Source organism: Synchytrium microbalum (assembly GCF_006535985.1).
Source record: "Synchytrium microbalum strain JEL517 chromosome Unknown SmJEL517_scf0011, whole genome shotgun sequence".
Classification (NCBI taxonomy): Eukaryota; Fungi; Chytridiomycota; class Chytridiomycetes; order Synchytriales; family Synchytriaceae; genus Synchytrium; species Synchytrium microbalum.
Genome location: NW_022158360.1, coordinates 370,926 through 391,687, shown reverse-complemented (window position 1 = coordinate 391,687; position 20,762 = coordinate 370,926). Strand labels below are relative to the sequence as shown.

Here is a 20,762-nt window from a genome sequence, read left to right as displayed (position 1 = left end):
TGAGGAAGTAACAAAAGACGACTTGAAGATGCTCATCATACCTCGCATACGTCATATTGACAAAGGTAGCTACAAGGAAGGATAAACTGGCCCCAAGTCTTTGCTATTGGATGGAGTTACTTGTAAGTAGAATGAGATAGGAATTGTAATATTAATAAACAAAGATTCGTTTATTTCGAATTTCAATGTATACGCCAGAAGGCAAAAGGAGATGCAACGCCATGGGAAAACGCGTTGAGTGGTTTGAAACGGTTAATAACGCCAAAATCTTCGCTATTCTCACAATTTCCGCAAAATCGCAGTAAGCATAAGTCCCAGTCGCTATTGAAGAGAGCTAGTCCTAATCATCAATTCAAGTACATTCAGTAAGCTACTGCAGCCATCTTATTTGGCAGCCATAGTGCTTCTCGTCATCGTTTTTCGAATATGGGAATTCAGGTACAGAGCATTTGACCTTTTCAATTTTAGCGCTTCGATAAAGACGATACAATACAGATCTATATTCTATTCACCTTCTAGGGACTATTGCCTATGCTCTCCAAGATCTACGAGGTAGTTCTCCCTTCGTTCTTGCTCAACATTTGCATCGTTTGCTGACACATTTTGTTGTTACTTTAGCCCATTCATCTTGCCGACCTAAAAGGATTGGCTGTAGCTGTAGATACATATGTATGGCTACATCGTGGTGCATTTGGATGTGCACAGGATCTTGTGCTGGGAAATCCTACTACAAAGTAGGCAACTATTCGTTCAGTATCAACTTGGATTTTTTTGGCTCACGGACTTGTATCGATCTACTAGATATGTCGGATTTGTCATGAGGAAAGTAGAGTTGCTACGTCAACATGGAATTCATCCTGTTATGGTGTTTGATGGAGGTAATAAAACTGATTGTGTTTGCGCAAATGCTACTGTGTGGTTTTTTGGTCTTCGCTGCATGCTAATACAATCTCTTCACGCAGGTCCACTGCCAATAAAGGCTGGAACAGAAGAACAAAGGCGTAAACGACGACATGAAACTAGAGAGAAAGCCATCGCGCTGCTGAAGGCTGGTAAAAAGTCCGAAGCAGAGAGCTGCTTCCAGACTTGTGTTGATGTCACCCCACGGATGGCATGGGAGGTCATCAAGGTATGTTCTTAGTTGAAGATGATGAACGTCGTTGCAACAAACTAAGCTCTTTTTGCACATGCTATAGGAGCTGAAAAAAGCTAATGTGGAATACATTGTAGCGCCATACGAAGCAGATGCTCAGTTGGCCTTCTTATCGAGGACTAAACATGTAGCAGCCATTATAACTGAGGATTCTGATCTTGTGGTGTTTGGTTGTGAAAGGGTGAGCAAAAAGAACTGCAATACTCAACCAAGAATGCAGCCAACACTGTAGTACCCCCTCCCAGGTTGTTCTCAAGCTTGATGCTACAGGATCTGGTATACAGATACGCAATTCTCGTTTGAATGAAGTCTTTCCGCGTTTCTGGAGCCAAGAAAAAATTCGACACATGGTAAGATTCGCCAAAAAGAGCTTTCTTTCGGCTATAATTGAATAGCTGCTCAGGCGCTTTCTATTACTTTAGTGTATTCTTTCTGGCTGTGATTATATTGATTCTTTACCTGGAATGGGTCTCAAGACAGGTTAGAGTTGGCCACGTTGTAGTACTCGTTGAGACAACTTTGTTTTGACAAACTTTTCCTTAGCCCTCAAGAAGATGTCCAAGTTTGAGACGGCATACCAGGTTGGCGTGCTTCGTGGGCTGTAGTACCTTTTTTGCCCGTCGTTGTTGCAACTAACAATCACATTACACGTCCTAGTTTATGAAAAACACCAGAAATCTAGGTCCCGTCTTGTCGAAAATGACGATACCCAAGGACTATGAAGAGTCATTTAGGAGGGCCGACTATACCTTCCTGTATCAACGTGTATTTGATCCAGAATCTCGTGGTCTGGTTCCTCTTAATCCATTCCCTGCCGATCTGGAAGAGCATCTAGTAGATGCCGACTTTATTGGCCCGTAAGTGGTTAGAGTGTAGATATGCAATTTATGAAACTTGGCGTTCCACTTTTTTCCTGGTATCTTACAATACTCAACGCATTTAGGAATATGACTGTGGAGATAGCTAGAGCTATTGCTGACGCTGAAGTGGATCCGATATCCAGGAGATACTTTGAATCTGGACTTGAAATTGTCACTCAACCTTTGGTACCTCGTAATTCTTCAATGATTCGTAAACCCAGCCATCCTGCCAATTCTGGGAAGGAGAACAAAGGTCAGAGAGCGGGTGCATGTTTATGTCATGCTTTCTCTGAGTCTAATACATGCATTCTCTCAAACAGAGGAGCCAGTTACAATACTGTCTTCGCAACCAGGAGATCGGATATCGGATCCAGTTGATTCTTCCAAGAAGAGGACACTTGTCGCCGATCCGCTCAATGAGAAACCACGTAAATTGCTGATACTAGACTCTCGACGAGTTGTACCTGCTTCGACAACCGTGAACGGCAAGGAGACATGGAGTCGTCACTTCCCCTTCTTTGATGTAAATATGCCACTGAACGGGCCATACATGGGTAGTGACCTTGAAGAGAAGAACTCAGCAGGAGATCACGTATCATCGAACGACAAGAAGGATGATGCTGCTGGTGGTGGTAACGAGAGAGACATATTCTCACGGCCATTCATGTGGAGTCGAAGTGACACTGCCGGTGGTCGTGCCACTCCTGTCGCTGCACCGATTCCATCATCGTCTGTACATCCAACACCAATACGTGTAGCCAATGAAATTAAGAGGCCATTTATATTCAAAAAGCCTGTCTCGACACCTCCAGCAGCATTCCCTCCTCCTTCTAAGAAGGGGGATGTGAAACCAATTCCGGTAAAAAGGTCATCAGGTGCTGGACATGCTATTTTTCAGTCCGTTTTAGAAAAGTTTAAGAAACCGGCGACATCGAATGATCCCTTCTCAATCAACGGTGAGTGTTGTATAGTTTCTGAGTTGTGATTGGAGTGAAGTTAGAAGTCTGACACACACACACACGTCGTAGCCTCACGAAAATGATGATACATATTTAAATTAAAGAGACTGTCTTATTAGCCACTGATATAGCATACATAAAAGGACCTTTACAATATACGTTTAGATTTGCATCAGACTTTGATTCCCAAGCGTTTCGTTATAGGTGCAATCAACGTTCTATGGGAAGATAGTCAGCGTGAATGATAGCTGAGCAGTCGCAGGGGGGAGTTTCACATACCTGGCAAACCACGGCGTCAACAAGAACGAAGCACCCAATCTCAACGGCATTGCAGCCTTAACAAGCGCATAGCTAGTAGCCATATCCAGCAATGCCTTTGAATCATCCTTCACAGCACCCATTCCAAACATCTTTAGCAAATACGACGCACGTTTGTTTGCTTCCACAATCAAGTAATCTGGAATCGGGATATGAATGTCTGTGTATGAGAGCGTGTAGTATACCAGTGGGAGTGGCAGGAGTGCTGTTACTTCGTGCAAGATCGCGAATGCTATTACCTGAGGTCGAGACAAGTTGGTTGAGAGTAAGCACAACTTTGAATATGATGAATTCAATAGGATATGGATGTATAATCTTACATGGGAGGCAGGTTTATCTCGAAACGCATCAACGTATTTTCGCCATCCTCGAGCTTGTTGCGCAGACGACGAAGCTTGTTGAGTGTTTGGGCGAGTGAAGCGTGGATTTATGAATGGTCTAAGGGTGTATGCTTGGCGATTGAAGAGCGTGTGTCGCGCTAGTCTGTTCATGGTGTTAAGCTGGGTTTGAAAGTTGCAATGACTTACGATATCTCGACATTGTTTGCGACATGGACTAGACTCGCTCGCCGTGAAAGCACCAGGCCAGAATCAGATCCAACCTAATGGTAAGCGCATGTGCTTTGCCGACATCGTCAGATTTTATGAACGCGACCTTGTTGTTCCGTGCGTGGACCACCATGTATAGCAACTTAAATATTTCGGGTCATAGTCTATACAATCAATAATCAATAAAGTGCATCTGAGTGCATCTTCAGAATTCAGAGTACGGTTGTTGGACGTTTGGCCTCCAGTTAGACTGATTTTCAGAACTTTGCGATTTGGCTTTACCACGTTGGCGAGGTTATCAAGTGCGCCCGCCCTCCAATCGGTACGTGTATTGAGAGTCCCGACTCGTTGGAACGCACGCCTTTTAGCTTCACGAAGCTGGGCTTGAAATTTCCAACATTTTGTTTCGTGGATTGCTTTCCACGCTAAATACTCGAGCATGTTACGAAAACAGCATTTATTGACTTTATCATCATTTTCGCATCAATTTAGACCCACAGAACGTCAGTACTCCCCATCCTCCTTCCCAAAATCCCAACATCACACACACAATGGTGATCACAAGCTTGGATCTCAACTTTCCAGCTCAAAAGCCTCCAGGACACGTCAGATTCGTCTGCATATCAGACACGCATACGAGGCATCGTCGAATCGCTATGCCTCCAGCGGACGTTTTGCTCCATACGGGTATGTGTTTTATCGATTCTGTACTGTGTAAGGAACATTATCCCATCGACACTAGTGATTGATAATAGGAGACTTTACATTCAGCGGCGTCGAGCACGAAATCCAGGACTTTATGAACTGGATTGCGTCAACGCCTTATCAGTAAGTTTGACCCAAAAAAATTGAAACTACTATGTTGATATCTGGACTACATGTCTCGAGTCATCAAATTCATTGCCCTCGTTGTTTTAACGCTAAAGAAATATTTGATACCTACAAACTAATATGTGCACTTGTGACGAGTCATCATATTCACTCCCTTCCTTCTCTTATCTAGATACAAACTCATGATACCAGGAAACCACGAACTTACACTCGACCTCCCATTCTACCAACAAAACGCCGCCAGATTCCATTCTCGGAAAGCCGAGACCTTGAATCCACTCGAGTCACGATTCCAACAACATTTCGAGACGTTGGGGTTCAAGTTATTTGATGAGAATTCACAGATTGGGGAACGGTGTAAGGCTATTGTGTTGTCTAAGAGGGAACAGAATGTCTTGTAGGTGTTTAAACTGTTGCCCGCTTGGTAGTCCCTAGAAGGATCTGACCCTTTTTTTTTTGTTGTTTTGGTTAGTTACTTGGAAGATGAGATGGTGACTATACCTGGCACTGGCATCAAAGTCTATGGATGTCCATGGATGCCAGATTTCCATCAATTCGCGTTCATGATGCCTCGAAATAGTCCTGAACTAGAAGGTACGCTCCCAAAAGGAAACTCACCCAAGGAGACAGTCGGACATCTCACCAAACCACCCATCCCATCAAACCATAGCCAAAGTAAACCAAATCCCAACCGACGTCGACATAATCATGTCGCATGGCCCACCACACGGAATCGGACGACTCGACATTGCAGCATTCACGCAAGAGCACGTCGGATGTGAATTACTGACTCAACGAGTCATGAATACGAATGCCAAAGTGAATGTGTTTGGACATATTCACGAATCGTTTGGAACGTGTGAGGTGAATGGCAAGACGTTTATTAATGCGTCGACGTGTACGCTTAAATATCAGGCTGATAATCCACCTGTTATGTTCGATTTGCCTGTTGGTGGGGCTGAGATGGATGTGCAGCCCTAAGTAGTAGTGGTTTGAAGATTCTTAGATGAAACCTGATACGTGAGCCATCATTATTATTATCAAACTTTGTATATTTTGGATTTTTATCAAGCACAAGCAACAAGAAGAAGACATTCCAGAAAAAAATTGATGTTTTAAAACTACTGTTGTGAATTTACACTTTTCGCCCTCGTGCTGTAGTCTATATGGTGATCCGTGCTTTCTTCTAAGTTCACTAAAATTTTAGTCTTGTAAAGGTGGTAAAGGGCGGTAGAGAAATAGTCAATGCGAGAATGGGTGTTGGGTGGTGATTTCTATAGGCTTTTGAATCTTTAAGCGGCAGTAAGAACCTTCTTCTCTCTCAACTTGGCGAGATATTGGAAGAGCATGAATGTCCATAATGTGAACTAGGTGATGAAATACTGGTTAGGTTACTGGGTTTCTTGGTGATGCAAATACAACTTACTTGATCACGGAAGACAAACAAAAACGCTTGACTCAATACAGCCTTGTAAATTTGAGCTATGAGATGGAAATACAGTTAGATAACGATGAAACTACAAGACAAAAAAAATCAGGGCAAGTTGCACATACCATTCATGCCCTTGTACCATCCTCTAATACCATCACTTTCCAACACCTTTTGCAATACATCAATAGAGTTCTTGTAATGTAAACGATCCTTCTCGGCGGCAGTCAACTTGTCAGTAGCAGACTTTGGTGCCTTCCATTGCAGCTTGACTTTGGCCATAATGTATGGATACCTACATATCAACCAAAATGCGTCAGCTGAAATGTTTAAAACCAGCAGTCATGTTGTCGGTGCTCACGTTACTACAGTAGCCAATGTCTTTGCTATTGCTCCAACTATGAATGTTTCACCAGAGGTTAATCGAGCGCCTACTTCACGATTAGCACGGTGGTTGACTGCGGCTTTTAATCGTTCGAAACTTCCATATGTGATGGCACTGTAGACGTCAAGAAGCGCAAAAAAGAGGAAAGTTGGTACAAAGCAATACTTTCTCAAATTTGACTGGTTGAACGTACGGGTTGACACAGAGAATCAGAGATGGGGCCATTCCTCTCCACAAACCAGTTATTCCTTCATCTCTAACAATGTTCATCCAGGTCTTAAAGAAGGTTGTCTTTTCTTCCGCAATGGCAGTTTGTTGTCTATGTGAAAGTACCATTGAGTCTACCCTGCCAGCACGCATGATCTCAAATTGCAATCAATTATACCTGGTATTGACTACAGCGATGGGTAGAGTAAAAACTTGACTCAGAGCACCGGCAAGTGCACCTAGGACTAATTCCATGACGGTACTGAGTTCTCCCTTGACTCGTTTCTGATACTCCCCTCGAATCAGCCTATATTAATGCAATCATTATTTGAATGACTTGGTAGTCTAAGCTTGCAATCAATCCTATACAGGAATTCCAAACTTACGAGTAAAAGTAAAAGTATGTGAAATTTTGCGCAACGGTACCAAACAATCCACTGATTAGACCCGAGTAGAAGCCTAGTAGACCTTCATGTCTCAGGATTTTCACGAATGCATCTAGAGCGTTGTGGTAGGTATGTTTTTCATCTTGCACTTGAGCCAGGTGCTTAGATTGGATTTGTAGTCTGGTTTTGATTCTACACAGAAAGTTGATAGGGGACAAATTTAGTTTGATTTCGTAATGAGGCGATTCGTTCATTGATATCCTCGTTCATTTTGTTTAGCTGGTGCATAGCAGCAATACGCTCTCCCGTTTCATCCACATAATCGTGAGTACAAAAACGATTAACCCATGACAACACAGTCCAGAGACTCCCGCTGGAATTGCGAATTCAATCACTAGATATAATCAATTTGATGCACGTCCTCATACGATTCCCCTCACTGTTGCGGTGATTTTGGTCCATATCCTCTCCAATAGTAAAACTCAACCCTCCAAATTTCTGATGCCGACATGCAACAAGAATGCACAATCAAAGTGCAAAAGGAGAGCAAAGCTTACATATCTAATGGAAACACTATCATAAGAGCTGCAGAAGCTCCGGCACTGCCTATATTATTATTGCATTTTGTCAGCTTTAAAACCTTGGATTGGTTTTGGTGAGCTAGTTACCTGCACAGGCATCGCCAAAGGGAGATAGCTTGACTGGCTTCGACATTTTAGATGAGGGATCCGATTACTTGCTGGGTAGGCTACTCTTCCTACTTGGTACAAAGAGTTATGCCTTGTTGTCCTTGCAAATGATGTCACTAGGAATTTTTGGAGTTTTTGCAAACAACAAGATCTATACATCCCCAAGGGCACGGATGCTAATTGTTTGGTAATTTCTGACGTGTAATCTATATTGAAAGGCTATTGGCTCTGTTGAATCGCGTAAACTTGACAGAAAAAGACAAACGTAGCAAACCAAACCAACCTTGGTAGCTGGACACCCTCAGACCTCATGCACGTGTCTTAAGTAATTGTAGACGCCTGACTGGATGAAATAATATGATCAAAAGGTTATAATGTCTTCCATGTGGTGCAATAGTGGCGACGATTCCGTTTTGCGTAACCAACACCAGCACCAACGAACGAAAGATCCAGAACCCAAGTAGGAGAGAGGAGAGAGAGAGAAGCACCTTCTAAGGAATAAGCTTTTGCAAATTGCATGGCACAGGTCCTTAGTCCTTTTGGGGTCGCTGTATCAGGAAGTCTAGCCGCATGTTACGCATTAATTTCGATATATCCTTTGGACTTGTGAGTACCCGTTGATCCATGGCGATTCCATGGCGGACATTTACTCCTTTTGAATCATGTACCATGAAATGTCGTCTACGATCTCCTTGAAGACATTGGCATCAAAACCGTGCCACAACATCTACGTGTCGCCCCTTTTCAGAAAAAAACGTGGTCGACAACTTGACTCACCACTCACCACCATGTTGCAAGAATACAATCACTGACTACATCTTTCGTTTTACCTAGGATCAAAACTAGAATCCAAGTTCAAAGCAAACACAATGTCGATCCTGAGCAACACTACAAGAGCACTCTGGATGCGCTGATCAAGATAATACAAAAGGAAGGCCCACTGGCGCTTTATAATGGACTTGGTGGTGGGCTGTTGTACACGGTCTTGTCAAACTTCAGCTACTTTTACACATATGGGGTATGGAGTGGCGTTTTTTTCTTAGTTGGGGTTTGCATTTCAACTTGCAACAATAGCACTCAATCATTACTCTCACCTTCACGTAGTTTGTCAGGTCTAAATACCTCAAACGCTTCCCAGGCGAGATCGGCATTGCCATGGAACTAGCTTTAGGTGCCGTTGCTGGTGCACTCTCCCAAATCATCACCCTCCCCATCGCAGTTGTAAATACGCGCCAATTGACTTCATCAAAGGACGAAAGGAAGGATTTTATCGGCACATGGGTGCAAGTTGTAAAAGAAGAGGGAATCGAGGGATTATGGCGTGGGTTGGGCCCAGCTCTAATATTGTGCGTGAATCCCGCCATCACGTATGGTCTCCATTCTCGAATGAAGACTGCCGTAAACCAGCGGGCTGGTCGCGAGGCTGATGCTCGCTTGTCGGGGAGTGAGACGTTTGTTATAGGCGCAATAGCTAAAACTCTGGCTACCATCGTGTCTTATCCGTATATATTGGCTAAAATCAGGCTACAATGGCGGCCAAAGCCCGTTGAAGGGGCTCAAGCTGGTGTTACTTACAAGAGCACATTTGATGTTCTGAAAAAGGTGTGTTGCACGCAAGGATTGAATGATTCGGCTGGAGTCCGGCGCTAACACTCTGAACGTAGGTACTGGAAAGTGATGGAATCACGGGCTGGTACAGAGGAATGGGCGCCCAGATCTATAAGGCGGTATTACAACAAGCTCTACTCTTCTTGTCCAAAGACGAGTTTGAATTCTTCACATTGATGGTGTTTACCTTCATTGCCACCAAAATCAAGGCTCTACGACAAGTCTCCAATCACAAGAAGTAAACGACGCAGCAAACAATGCCCAACAAACTTGTATCAACAAAAACGATCAAAAAGAAGGACACCAATGCAACCACGACATCTTGGATATGTGACATTGCGACCCTCAAACCATATTGTACTAGTATCTTTAAAACTCTAAATTTATAACATTCTATCATACACTTGAACAATCTTTTTGGTTTTGCCTTGATCCAAAGCTATTGCGACTGATCTGTACCAAATCGACGCATATCAATCATCCAGACACGTAGCCAAACTATAACATCACTCTCACCGAAGCGTCAACTCTTCACCCGATCCTTCGTAATTCATCGTCACAAGAAACAAGCAAAACTCCAAACACACCTAGCTCCCACAACAATGTTCCCAGCAACAAGAGCATACCGCCACATCCACGCATCCCGTCTATTCTCATCAATATCCATATGGCCCAAACCTCATCAACCCTCGCTCTGTTTGCAATGTGCATCATCATTTTCTGGCAAAACACGACCATTACATACCACAGCAGGCAAGCATCCCGCTGTGGCTCTATACATATTTCTCATGTGCTAACACCTGTATATCATAGCATTGAGGCATGGCGGGCTAGAGAAGCCAAAACCTGGTGAAGGGTAATCATCATCAACAACATCAAGTGTGTCGAAAGCTCCTTTATGGAAGGTTGATCAACACTGTTACGCTTTCATAGATTCAAAGTCACGTACATCACACCAGAGAACGAGCACATCACTGTCGAATCTAAAGCTGGACAGAATCTGCTTGATCTCGCTCATGCCAATAATATTGATTTGGAAGGTATGGTGATACTCTTTTCTTCCACCAAAGAATTTTCAAGGAATGCTCAGTTTATACTGTTTCTAGGTGCTTGTGAATGCTCACTAGCTTGCTCAACATGTAAGGCCTCGTTGTGCCAAAAAAATATCGATGGCAAAAAACCACTGTAATGTAATTGAACTCTCTTTTCTCTTTTAGGCCACGTAATTGTCGACCAAAAGTACTATGACAAGCTAGAAGAACCCTCAGATGAGGAAAACGATATGCTGGATTTGGCCTTTGCGCTTACTGACACGTAAGTGACTTACACATAGTGGACCACTATCAGCGCTTCTTTTTTGTCACACTTTCTAAACCTCCTAGTTCTCGACTGGGATGTCAGATCAAAATGAGTCGTGAATTGGACGGAATGACGGTCCGAATACCTTCCGCTACAAGGAATCTTCAGCAAGAGAAACTGGCTGGAAAGTCTTCCTAGTTTGAGAAATGGTCTTGCGTCATTAGTGTCTTGTTTTTGGTGCACCTCGCATATACTCCAAACCCAAGGTCGTCTCGAATATAAATTAGAACATTCAAATATTGCATGTTTTGCCCACTCCCTCCTCTGATACACAATACATAACAATCATCACACACAGTTGATTTTGTTTCGGGAGAAATAATTATATTGGGAAAAGAGTTTGAACTATTTACGTTTGATTTTCTTGCTTTGGTATCATTGATATGTACGAATTTGACACTATGTCACAACGGTGGAGGACACACACTCACAATACATGGCTGCCGTTTACAAAAGTCCATTTGATCATTTATTTGGTGACAAGGTCTCGAAGCGTCGTTTGAGATTTTCTACTTCCTTTTCGAGTCTAAGTTTGAGAAGAAGGCAAGTTAGCAAACGACTTCACACCAACAAGTATAGCAAAAAACAAGCAAGGACAGAGAGATTGTGCCTACCTCAAAGAGCGTTCTTTCTGTTCAGCATATTCACGTTCTGCACGACGTTTGGCCAATTGTAGGTTGGCTTCAGCACTCTCTAACTCTTCAATTTGAGCCTTTTGCTGTCTACACTTGTCAGTCAACTTGTCAATCTCTTCCGCAAATCGAGTCTTGGCTTTGTCACGTTCAGTCAATTGGAATTGCAAGTCTTTTACTGTACGATCATTCTTGCGTGCTTCCTTGCCCAACTCGTTTTTTTCTCGAGTGGCATTGTCAAGCTGCGTTGCCAATTCGTCCAGACGACCTTCTAAACGTCGAGTTCCACCACCGCGATCTTGAAGTACTGCAGCCTCCATATCCAAGATACGAGCACCCAATTCTTTGACTTGTTTCTCCAACGATACCTAAGTTCGAGGGCAAGTTAAATGAGAAAGGGAGAGCAACAAACACAAAATCAAGACTGAATGATGCAACAAATTGCATTCAACACAATTACAACCAAAAGCACCTAAATATCTCACCTTGGTCTTTTCCAAATCCATGGTAGTAGTTCGTTCCTTGTTGAGATCAGATAGAGCATCGTTGGCTGTTTGTTCAGCACGACGTTGTTTATCAGAAGCCACACGCGCTTCTTCTGTAAGCTCTTCCACTTGTTCACGTAATTCATTGGTACTCGTTTCCAAGGTATGTAGTGTACGGCTTAAATCACCACGAGCACGATCTGATGCATGCATCTGTTCACCGAGCTCTTCTAGACGTTGCTCTAATGATCGTTTGGCCTTTTCGAGAGCTGATCGAGTAGCATCACCATCTTCTTGGCTAGCTCGTAGATCTCGTACTTGTGTAAGAAGAGTGTTGATTTGGTTTTGTAGTTCGTCTTGGCCATTTTGACCATCCATATATAATCGTGTTAATTCCTCTACACGAGATTCGAGACGTTCCTTCTCCTTCTTCCAAGTAGTGGCAGAGCGAAGCTCTGATTCCAACTTGGCCGAGACTTCTTCACATTCATGTTCAAGCTCTTTATTGGTTTCCTTGAGAGTGAGACCATTATTCTTTTCAATCTCAAGTTCCGCCATTAGCTGTTTGATCTCCTTTTGATATTTACGTCTAGAATCATCTACCAAGGCTTCACGTTCCTCCAGGTCTGCCTTATGACGTTCGTGAGCTTTATCGATTTCGTCTTGGAGTTTACGTTTGATGAGAGCATGATCGGCAATCTCAAGAGCATTATCTTCCTGTTGCTCCTGCAAGTCAATGAGCTGCTCTTCCAAAGACTTGACTCGGTCTTCAGCAGCTCTGCGATCCTTTAATGACTCGGCCAACGAGTCTTCGAGTTCCTTCATTTGCAACAAGAGAGCAGATTGGTTCTTTTCTGCTTTTATACGTGCCAATTCAGCAGATTCGAGTTTGGCAAAGGATGCATCGGCTTTAGACTTGTAGCCTTCAATGAGATCAGAGGCGTCTCGACTCTTGGATGACTCGGCATCGATACGTAATTGCATTTCCTTTATATCGGTGGCTAATTTACGGTTCTTGGCAGCTTCATCGCCACGGGCGACGACTTCAGCTTCCAGACGAGACTTCAAAGAGCTAATCTCATCTTGTAGGAGCTTCTTTTGTTTATCGAGGTTGCTGATTTCCTTTACTTTATCTTCAACCTCTTGAGCCGCAATACGTTGAGCAGCCAATAAAGCTCTTCGAGACTCTTCCATCTTTTCAATCTTTCCTTCAAGATCAGCTCGAGCTTCAGATCGAAGCTTTTCTATTTCATTCGGGTTTACACCTGGACGAGCAGCCATTTGGGATCGAGCATCTTGCTCTTCCTCCAAAGCTTCTCGTAAGGCTTGGATTTCTTTTTCGTATCGTTTTTTAGCTTCTAGCAGTGATCTTCGAGAGTCTTCACCACCACCTTCCAAGTCGTTGGTCAATTCATCAACCTTCTTCTCGAGCTGTTTACGTGTACGGTCTAGAAGTTCTACTTGACCATCAAGACGTTCGATTTCGGCTTGTAGAGAGTTGGCCTTCTTTTCGTGACGTTGAGCCAATTCTTCAAAGTTACGACGAGCTCTTTCTTCATCTTCGAGACGTTGGGCAGATTCACGAGCACTAGCTTCTGCCTTTTTACGAGCCTTCTCCTGGTCATCTTTATTACGGGAGGTGGAGTCAGCTCGAGAAGTCAGTTCTTCGACTTGCTCTTCTAGGCGTTTCTTGGCTTTGAGGATTTCACCCTTTTGTGAAAGAGCTTCATCGAGTTGCTCTCCAATAGAGTTGACTTCTTTCATGAGCATACGACGAGTTTCCTCCATGAGAGCATCTTTAGCAGCCAAGTCAGCTTCAGCCTTCTTTCGAATGTCAGCCAAGTCGAGCTCGATGGTACGTTTGGCATCAGCAGCTTTAATTCGTAAGCCTTCTTCTTCGTCAAGCTGAGTCTGTAGCTCTTCAACTCGAGACTCCAGACGACGTTTAGCCTTTTCAAGCTCATGTACATTCTTGCCACCATCACCAATCTCGTCTATAAGAGCCTTCAATTCAGTTTCGAGCTCATTCTTTGACTTTTGGACTTGAGCTATCTGGTGACTGCGGTTGTCCAGTTCGAGATTTAAGGTTTCGATTTGAGATTGGAGTTTACGTTGATTAGACTCTGCTACTTCACGTTGTCGACGTTCAGCTTCCAAAGTTTGGTTTGCGGCAGCCAACTCGCTACGAGCATCCTTGGCTGTCTTTTCAGCTAACCGTGCTGCATTGTGTTCCCTATCTATTTCAACCTTCAGGTCTTCTATTTCACCAGACAAGCGAGCCTTGACCTTTTCCAAACCAGATGAGCCACGTTCTAATTCAGCAAAACGGGCCTGTAACTCGGTGAGTTCTCGTGTAGCTTTACGGAATGACTCTTCGAGTTCAGCTCCACGTTGTTTGGCGTCACGGTTGTAGCTCTCCTTGAGGACTTCCAACTCTGAGCTCTTTGCAGTCAACTTTTTATTGAGCTCTTGCCTAGACTCATCTTCTTCTTCCAATCGGTTCATCAATTCTTGGATTTCGGCAGCCAACTTCTTCTTTTGGCCATCTAGTACATTACGTTTGTTGACTTCCTCTTCAACCTCCTCTCTTAGAGACTCGGCTTGCTTTTGTAAGGATTGACGTTCTCGGTCAGCACGTTGGAAGTTGCCTTCAGCTTCTTCTGCCTTAGCAGACAAGATAGCCAATTGCTTTTCTAGAGTTTCTTTAGCATTTTTTAGCTCTAATACAGAAGAATCCGATTCATCAAATCGAGCACGGGCAGCTTGCAAGTCAGATTCGAGTTGACGACGAGACTTGTCCAAACGACCTTTTTGATCTTCAGCTGCTTCTAGTTCTGTTCGTAAGTCTGCGATTTGACGTTCAGCAGCTACACGAGCCTTGGCCGCGGTACTACCATCCTGTTGAGCAGCATCGAGTTCAGCTCGGAGCGACTCAACCATTTGAGTGGTTTTACGACGTGATTCTTCAGCTTCAGCTTGAGTGCCACTCAACAAGTTCTTTAGATCCGACAATTCAGATTCACGAATACGACGTAATTCATCAGCTTTGCCAGCTTCATTACCCTTTTCGGCCATAAGTTGGTGTACTTGCTCAAGTTCTTTCTCAACCTTTATCTTGAGCTTGGTGATCTTGTCACGTTCAGCACGTTCGTTTTCAAGATCGCCTTCAGTAGCGTTCAATTTGCCTTGAATATCACGTCGTTGACGATCAACGGAATCCTTCTCAGAAGATTCACGTTTCAAGGCTTCGTTGAGTTCCAGGATTTCAGTTTCTTTACGTTTGATTACGGTTTCGAGTTCACTTCGTATACGTGCCAAGTCTGAAGCACCATCTCGAGTGTTCTTCAAGTCACCTTCCAAGAGACTACGACGTTGTTCTAGCTGTTTACGTTGGTCTTCTTCGGATTCTAATTTAGCTTCGAGTTCGGCGATCTGGGATTTAAGCTTGGTGTTTTGGTGACGAAGTTCAGCTTCTCTATCACCAGCTTCTTTAAGGAGCTTCTGGAGCTCAGACAATTGGTTTTGGAGAGACGACCTATCACCTTCGAGTTTCTGGCATTCAGCAGCAGAGGCGGAGAGTTCTGATTCTAGAGTTTTTACACGACCTTCTATTTGCTCTCGAATCTTTTCGAGACGAGCCAAGTTGGCTCCACCATCACTCAGCAAGTCACGAGCTTCACGGATTTCAGTTTCGAGCTTCTTCTTGGACGCTAATAGTTGCTCGTTTTGTGTCTCACGGTCTTCGAGTTGTAATGCCAACTCTTTCAGACGTTCAGACAGTTCTACTTCACGTTCTTGAGTACGTGCCAGGATTTCGGCTTGGTCGGAAGCAGCATTCTTCTCTTGTAAGAGTGCTTCTTCGATTTGACGTTTCTGCGATTCTAGTTGTGATCGAAGAGCATCGGCCTTGGCTCTTTCTTCTGCTTCTTTTATAGCCTTTTCTTCCCAAGCTCGAGCAGCATCTTCACGTTTACGTAATTCTTCATCAGTACGAGCAACGTTGAGTAGAGGCTTTACTTTACAGAATAGTCTCCACCAAGACCATTCACGGAGAGTGACATATATACGAGCATTCTTTTGGATGATCTTGATGGCGGCAAGTTGACGGTTCTTCTTAGTATAACCACGACGAGCCAAGCAACCTCGAATCAACGCTTGAATCTTAGTTACGAGCTTGGCTAATCGTTCGTCACGTCGTTCTTCCAACTCGGCAAGCTAGGGGTGAAGATCAAGTCAATTTCAAATAGAGTTGTGATACATTGCCCAACGAGAACCAACACTTACCACTCCAGCACGGAAAAAGACCTTTGAGCTACCAATACGATACTGGTTCTTGTCCAAGTTGAGAGTTTCAAGAAGAGCTTGACTAGCTTTACGACCATCCATGAAGCCATTGGGAATAACACCAGGGCATAATACTTCGTATCGTTGACGGAAGTCTGCAAACAAGAGCCTGTTGGGGAAACCAGCACGGCAAATACGGATACCCTCAAGTACACCGTTACAGCGCAACTGGTCGAGGACCAAGTTGGTGTTGAGTTTACCAGGCTTCTTGTCCTCGTTGGGAAGTATACAACGGACAAAGTGAGGTTCAGTGGTGTAGAGTTGGCTCATGAGCGAGCTAAGTTGTTCCTTATGTCTTTGAGCAACCTATGTATTGTTAATGTTAGATTGAAGGACATTAAGAGTTCGAACAAAAATAGACAAAACTGAAGTGGCCTCGAATGCCCTCAAACCACAACGTACCGTTCGGAAGGCACCCTTCTTGGTGATGGCAACCATTCCTTGTTTACCGGCAGCTAATGGCTCATCTGGATCACCCAAATAGTCGACAAATAGCTCGCCAATGTACTTCTCTGTAGACTTGGCCAATAGACGAGTGATGTTCTCATTGAGAGGATCTTTGTTCTTGTCCAACCAGTTGGAGCTAGAATATTCGACCTTGCCAGCATAGTGATGCAAGATGAAGCCCATGTTGAATCGAGGCACTTCATATTTGGTAGATTTGCCCTTGCAGAATTGGTTGAGCTTTTCCTGGAACGTCTTATCGGTGGCCTTAGGCATGACACACTCTTCGTCCAGGCAAGACAAGATACCGATCGGCTAGAAGTTGATATGTGAGTGTAAGTATACCACGATGAACCAGCCTCTTTGTTTTGCTATTGTCTTACCGAAGTCTTTTCAATAAGATCTATAGTAGGCTGCAAGTCAAGACCAAAGTCAATGAACTTCCATTCAATTCCTTCACGACGATATTCTTCTTGTTCAAGAATGAACATGTGGTGATTGAAGAACTGTTGGAGCTTTTCGTTCGTGTAATTGATCAACAGTTGTTCGAACGAGTTTTGCTGTAAACGTAGTAAGAATGTAAGGACGATGTCTCTCAGTTGGAATGCGATAATCTTCGTAATAAGCGAACAAACCTCAAAGATTTCAAAACCAGCAATATCTAACACTCCAATAAATGATGACTTGGATGAGGGAGTGTAGATAGCTTGGTTGATTCGGTCGACCAAACTTCCAAACATGCGTTCGTAGATGGAACGAGCCAATGATTCCACAGAGTACAAGACTTGCTCACAGTTACGAGCAGATACAACCCAGTCACGACCAGCTTTGATCTTGGGACGTAATAAGGCCTTTATGAATTCGGCTACTGGGATACCTAGAACATGACAGACTTGTTCAACGATACGGTTGGACGAGTCTACCAAGTTGGCTTGGTCTTCCTTGTCAGCAGAGACTTGAATACCACCCAAATGAAGGATGGCAGCAATGACTCGGAAGTAGGCGGTTTGCTCATCAGCACTGATTTGCATAATGTTCATCGAATCCTAGATTTTATTCATCTGTTAGGTAAGTCTTGATTGACCAAAAAGCCAGCGTGATTGAAATTCAACATACACTCAAAGACTTGAAGTCAGTAGCATCATCAACTCCTTCAATATTCTTGTTGGAGCTCTTCAAGAACCGATAATCATTCAAGTTATCAGTCAATAGGAATTTTTCTACAGTGCGAGAAGAGTCAGGCCAAAAAAATTCAAGGAGAGCCGAGGATGTTACTAAATACCTCGCATCTCTTTGGAAGCACCACGAATCAACTGGTAGAAGACGTGATAATTCCTTTCTTTAGCAGTCTGATGTGTAACACGAGACTTTTCCAACAAGTATCTCTCAATGTTGGCACCGACAATATGACCAGTAGGTGAGAATTCCAGCCGGATAAATTTACCCTAAACGCAATGCTGATCATTAGCTTCGATCGAATCCCAAGAAAGTGAGCGTACTTACGAAACGCGATGAGTTGTTGTTTCGGATTGTTTGGGCGTTACCAAAAGACTCGAGAATAGGATTGGCTTGTAAGATTTGAGCTTCAAGTGTACCAGCGTTCTTGGCACTGGTTCCACCAGCTACTGAAGCAAAGTATTGAATGACTTTTTTGGTGTTTTCGGTTTTACCAGCACCAGATTCTCCACTACGTTTAGGTATATGTAAGCTTCGGATTTCGTGCGTATTACTGACGATTTGGGGTCTTACGTGATCAGAATGGACTGATTCTCCTTGTCTTGTAACATGTCAAAGTAGGCGGCATCTGAGATGGCGTATATGTGAGGAGCCATTTCAGCACGCTTCTTGCCACGGTACATTTTGACGACATCGTCCGTGTATATAGGAAGCTTCTTGTATGGATTGACTGCGACCAAGAAGAGTCCAGAATAGGTCTGTGAACGTAAGGGCAAGTCAGCCGAAGCAGACAAATTGTTTGGAAAATGTTGCAGGCATGTGAAGAGCATTGTACTTACGTATACAAGATTGGAAAAGTATCGTAGTCGGAGATTGTGAACGACAGAGGCTTCATTGAGATATGTCAAGTCAGCCATATCTTCAACCTTGTCGAACTTGGGAGGGTTCATCTTTTCACAGTCATTGATGTTGACGTTTCGTTTCTAGATGGGAACAGAGCGGAAAATGAGAAAGATGTGCTTGCTATCCTTCTAGGGCCCCTCAAATGATGTTCAAAGTCTCTCTTCACTCGCTCTTGCGCAATAAGTCACAGCATTACAAACATACCGTATCATTGCTCAATTGAATCACAGCATTGTCACCTTCTTCAGTGACAATCCAACCAGACAGATATCCTTCATCTTTATCGGTGACCCATACCCATTTCTTCTCTGCCCATTGTGCTTGTAAGAACGGATCGTTCACCAGATTTTTTACGCGCCCAAGTAGCGACTCGGCAGTTGATGTTGTGTTTGCTGTTGCCATTTTCTAGTATCTTGATATGAAAAGCAATCAGCTACACCACTAGTAAGATGTAGAAATAAATATATTAGTCTCGTTCTTCGTACGCCACTTGTATCTCGTTCGTCATTGTCTTCTCCCCGATTCAAGTTTGACGGTAATAACTGATACTTGCCTGTAGATCCACTTGCTATCAAGGGTGATGTACAGTCCTAATATCTCTTCTGACTGAAAATCAATCTGATGCGTGTTCTCTCTTTCCCTCTCTGCTTTACAAGGAAGAGGTTCAATGGTTTGAAAACTCTGTCGGAATCTCAATTGAGAACGTGTTTGTTGTTCCTGGCCGCGATGCACAGCAATCAGATAGTATAGATATAGGTCCAATCAGTTCAGAAGCTATAGAAGATCTAAAAAGGACGCGAAAACAGGACGACAGTGGCCAGCAGAACAGAAAATCCAAAATCAGCAAAATCGGACTACTAGAGACCTTGATTCTCTCTCATACAAGACGCTTGGGTCAAAAGTCCAATGCTAGACGGAATACAACTTGATTTTTGCGTTGGAACTGCTACAATTCAACGCGAACTATACTCATTTTAAGTTTGACACAATCTGATTTGATGGACCAAGGATTGGTTTATTCTGAAGCAATACACGAAAAATCCCTACTTTAAGCAGTCTGGGCTTCACCATCTTGATCGCCTTTATCTTATCTATACTACACTTATCAGTTTGATGAGCTTTGCTACTTGTTTCTGGTGTCAGGAGCCATACCTCGAGTAACAAATTAAACCGAGTCTTTGCTTTCGTAGTGGCTCAAATCATCGATTTTTCATCGCTCTTTAGGATTGGTGTGAAAATATGATCTCAATCGGTGTTCAGCCAACCTCTTTCTTCATAGGCTTGGCCTACTTTGACAACATTTTGCTAAATTTCGCCAGGAAGTTCTACCAATGCTTTCTGGATACAATCGTGTGTGCCTTATACACGATGCATCTCGAAGAATAGATCCAGTTGTTCTACGAGCTGCGGTGCAATACTCTAGAATCCAGAGCAAACAGGGTATATCAACATACAGTCAAAATGTCTTCAATTTGGAGTTGGTAGCCTCGACCTTCATAGTGGAATTTGCGAAGAGTCTTGATAGGGACCAAGTACTCTTCATATGTCAAGCCGTCGTGAAGGAAGCCATTATCGTTGAAGTATTTGGCGAAAGGCAAGCGACTCCATCCTACTTCATGCTACAATTCCCATGACATGGCTATCATCATATCGAGTCTGCACCAAATTGTCTGGTTTACCTCCGTAGGAATAGACATCCAAAGTTCCAACAAGATGTTCACCAACGGGACTCAATCTCAAATCGCAGTGTAGCTCCAATGCTTGAGATGAACCTTCTCCGTATATACCATCAAGAGAGTCATATTTCTAAAGCTAGCTGTTCGAAGAGCATCAATCAACTAAGCTGTCGCCCAAACGGATTTTGCAAGCTGGCCGTAGAACCCAATAGCACCAGCACAGAGTGTGCCAGTGACGCTATCATTATCATCAGATTGGCTAACCACTTCTCCAGAGTGGAGAGCTCTAATGGCCTCAATTTCGAAGGATACGGAAAGCATTTGGAACTTTGAGGACGATTTCCAACCCTGTGGCAGACGGCAAAGCATC

At 43.5% G+C, this 20,762-nt stretch overlaps 7 protein-coding genes across 7 annotated transcripts; 4 read left to right on the top strand and 3 right to left on the bottom strand.

Moving 5' to 3' along the window:
* Positions 1–426: 426 nt before the first annotated feature.
* Positions 427–3,021, top strand: SmJEL517_g02617 (uncharacterized protein; the record flags this gene model as incomplete). Its single annotated transcript, XM_031168545.1, has 13 exons — positions 427–438; positions 520–552; positions 619–734; positions 802–878; positions 963–1,129; positions 1,197–1,334; positions 1,399–1,503; positions 1,576–1,633; positions 1,697–1,734; positions 1,811–2,010; positions 2,097–2,266; positions 2,334–2,969; positions 3,017–3,021. The coding sequence occupies 13 exons, from the start codon at positions 427–429 to the stop codon at positions 3,019–3,021; spliced, it is 1,755 nt and encodes a 584-aa protein (XP_031025483.1).
* Positions 3,022–3,144: 123 nt separating this feature from the next.
* On the bottom strand, positions 3,145–3,781 carry SmJEL517_g02616 (uncharacterized protein; the record flags this gene model as incomplete). The annotated part of the gene is made up of 3 exons (XM_031168544.1): positions 3,145–3,190; positions 3,252–3,529; positions 3,611–3,781. 3 exons carry the CDS (start codon positions 3,779–3,781, stop codon positions 3,145–3,147), a joined length of 495 nt encoding a protein of 164 aa, XP_031025482.1.
* Positions 3,782–4,389: 608 nt separating this feature from the next.
* Positions 4,390–5,650, top strand: SmJEL517_g02615 (uncharacterized protein; the record flags this gene model as incomplete). The annotated part of the gene is made up of 5 exons (XM_031168543.1): positions 4,390–4,525; positions 4,594–4,666; positions 4,842–5,066; positions 5,142–5,263; positions 5,340–5,650. 5 exons carry the CDS (start codon positions 4,390–4,392, stop codon positions 5,648–5,650), a joined length of 867 nt encoding a protein of 288 aa, XP_031025481.1.
* A 311-nt stretch (positions 5,651–5,961) lies between these two features.
* Positions 5,962–7,790, bottom strand: SmJEL517_g02614 (uncharacterized protein; the record flags this gene model as incomplete). The annotated part of the gene is made up of 9 exons (XM_031168542.1): positions 5,962–6,036; positions 6,096–6,151; positions 6,224–6,393; positions 6,460–6,597; positions 6,677–6,802; positions 6,869–6,997; positions 7,077–7,268; positions 7,634–7,682; positions 7,745–7,790. The coding sequence occupies 9 exons, from the start codon at positions 7,788–7,790 to the stop codon at positions 5,962–5,964; spliced, it is 981 nt and encodes a 326-aa protein (XP_031025480.1).
* Positions 7,791–8,282: 492 nt separating this feature from the next.
* On the top strand, positions 8,283–9,615 carry SmJEL517_g02613 (uncharacterized protein; the record flags this gene model as incomplete). The annotated part of the gene is made up of 4 exons (XM_031168541.1): positions 8,283–8,371; positions 8,600–8,783; positions 8,870–9,367; positions 9,430–9,615. 4 exons carry the CDS (start codon positions 8,283–8,285, stop codon positions 9,613–9,615), a joined length of 957 nt encoding a protein of 318 aa, XP_031025486.1.
* Positions 9,616–9,975: 360 nt separating this feature from the next.
* Positions 9,976–10,870, top strand: SmJEL517_g02612 (uncharacterized protein; the record flags this gene model as incomplete). Its single annotated transcript, XM_031168540.1, has 6 exons — positions 9,976–10,069; positions 10,187–10,229; positions 10,307–10,413; positions 10,480–10,512; positions 10,591–10,687; positions 10,756–10,870. 6 exons carry the CDS (start codon positions 9,976–9,978, stop codon positions 10,868–10,870), a joined length of 489 nt encoding a protein of 162 aa, XP_031025485.1.
* A 327-nt stretch (positions 10,871–11,197) lies between these two features.
* On the bottom strand, positions 11,198–19,118 carry SmJEL517_g02611 (uncharacterized protein; the record flags this gene model as incomplete). Its single annotated transcript, XM_031168539.1, has 13 exons — positions 11,198–11,258; positions 11,347–11,732; positions 11,850–16,064; positions 16,134–16,499; positions 16,596–16,952; positions 17,021–17,197; positions 17,273–17,683; positions 17,754–17,857; positions 17,920–18,082; positions 18,141–18,324; positions 18,387–18,571; positions 18,653–18,796; positions 18,921–19,118. 13 exons carry the CDS (start codon positions 19,116–19,118, stop codon positions 11,198–11,200), a joined length of 6,951 nt encoding a protein of 2,316 aa, XP_031025484.1.
* Between the last annotated feature and the right edge of the window lie 1,644 nt (positions 19,119–20,762).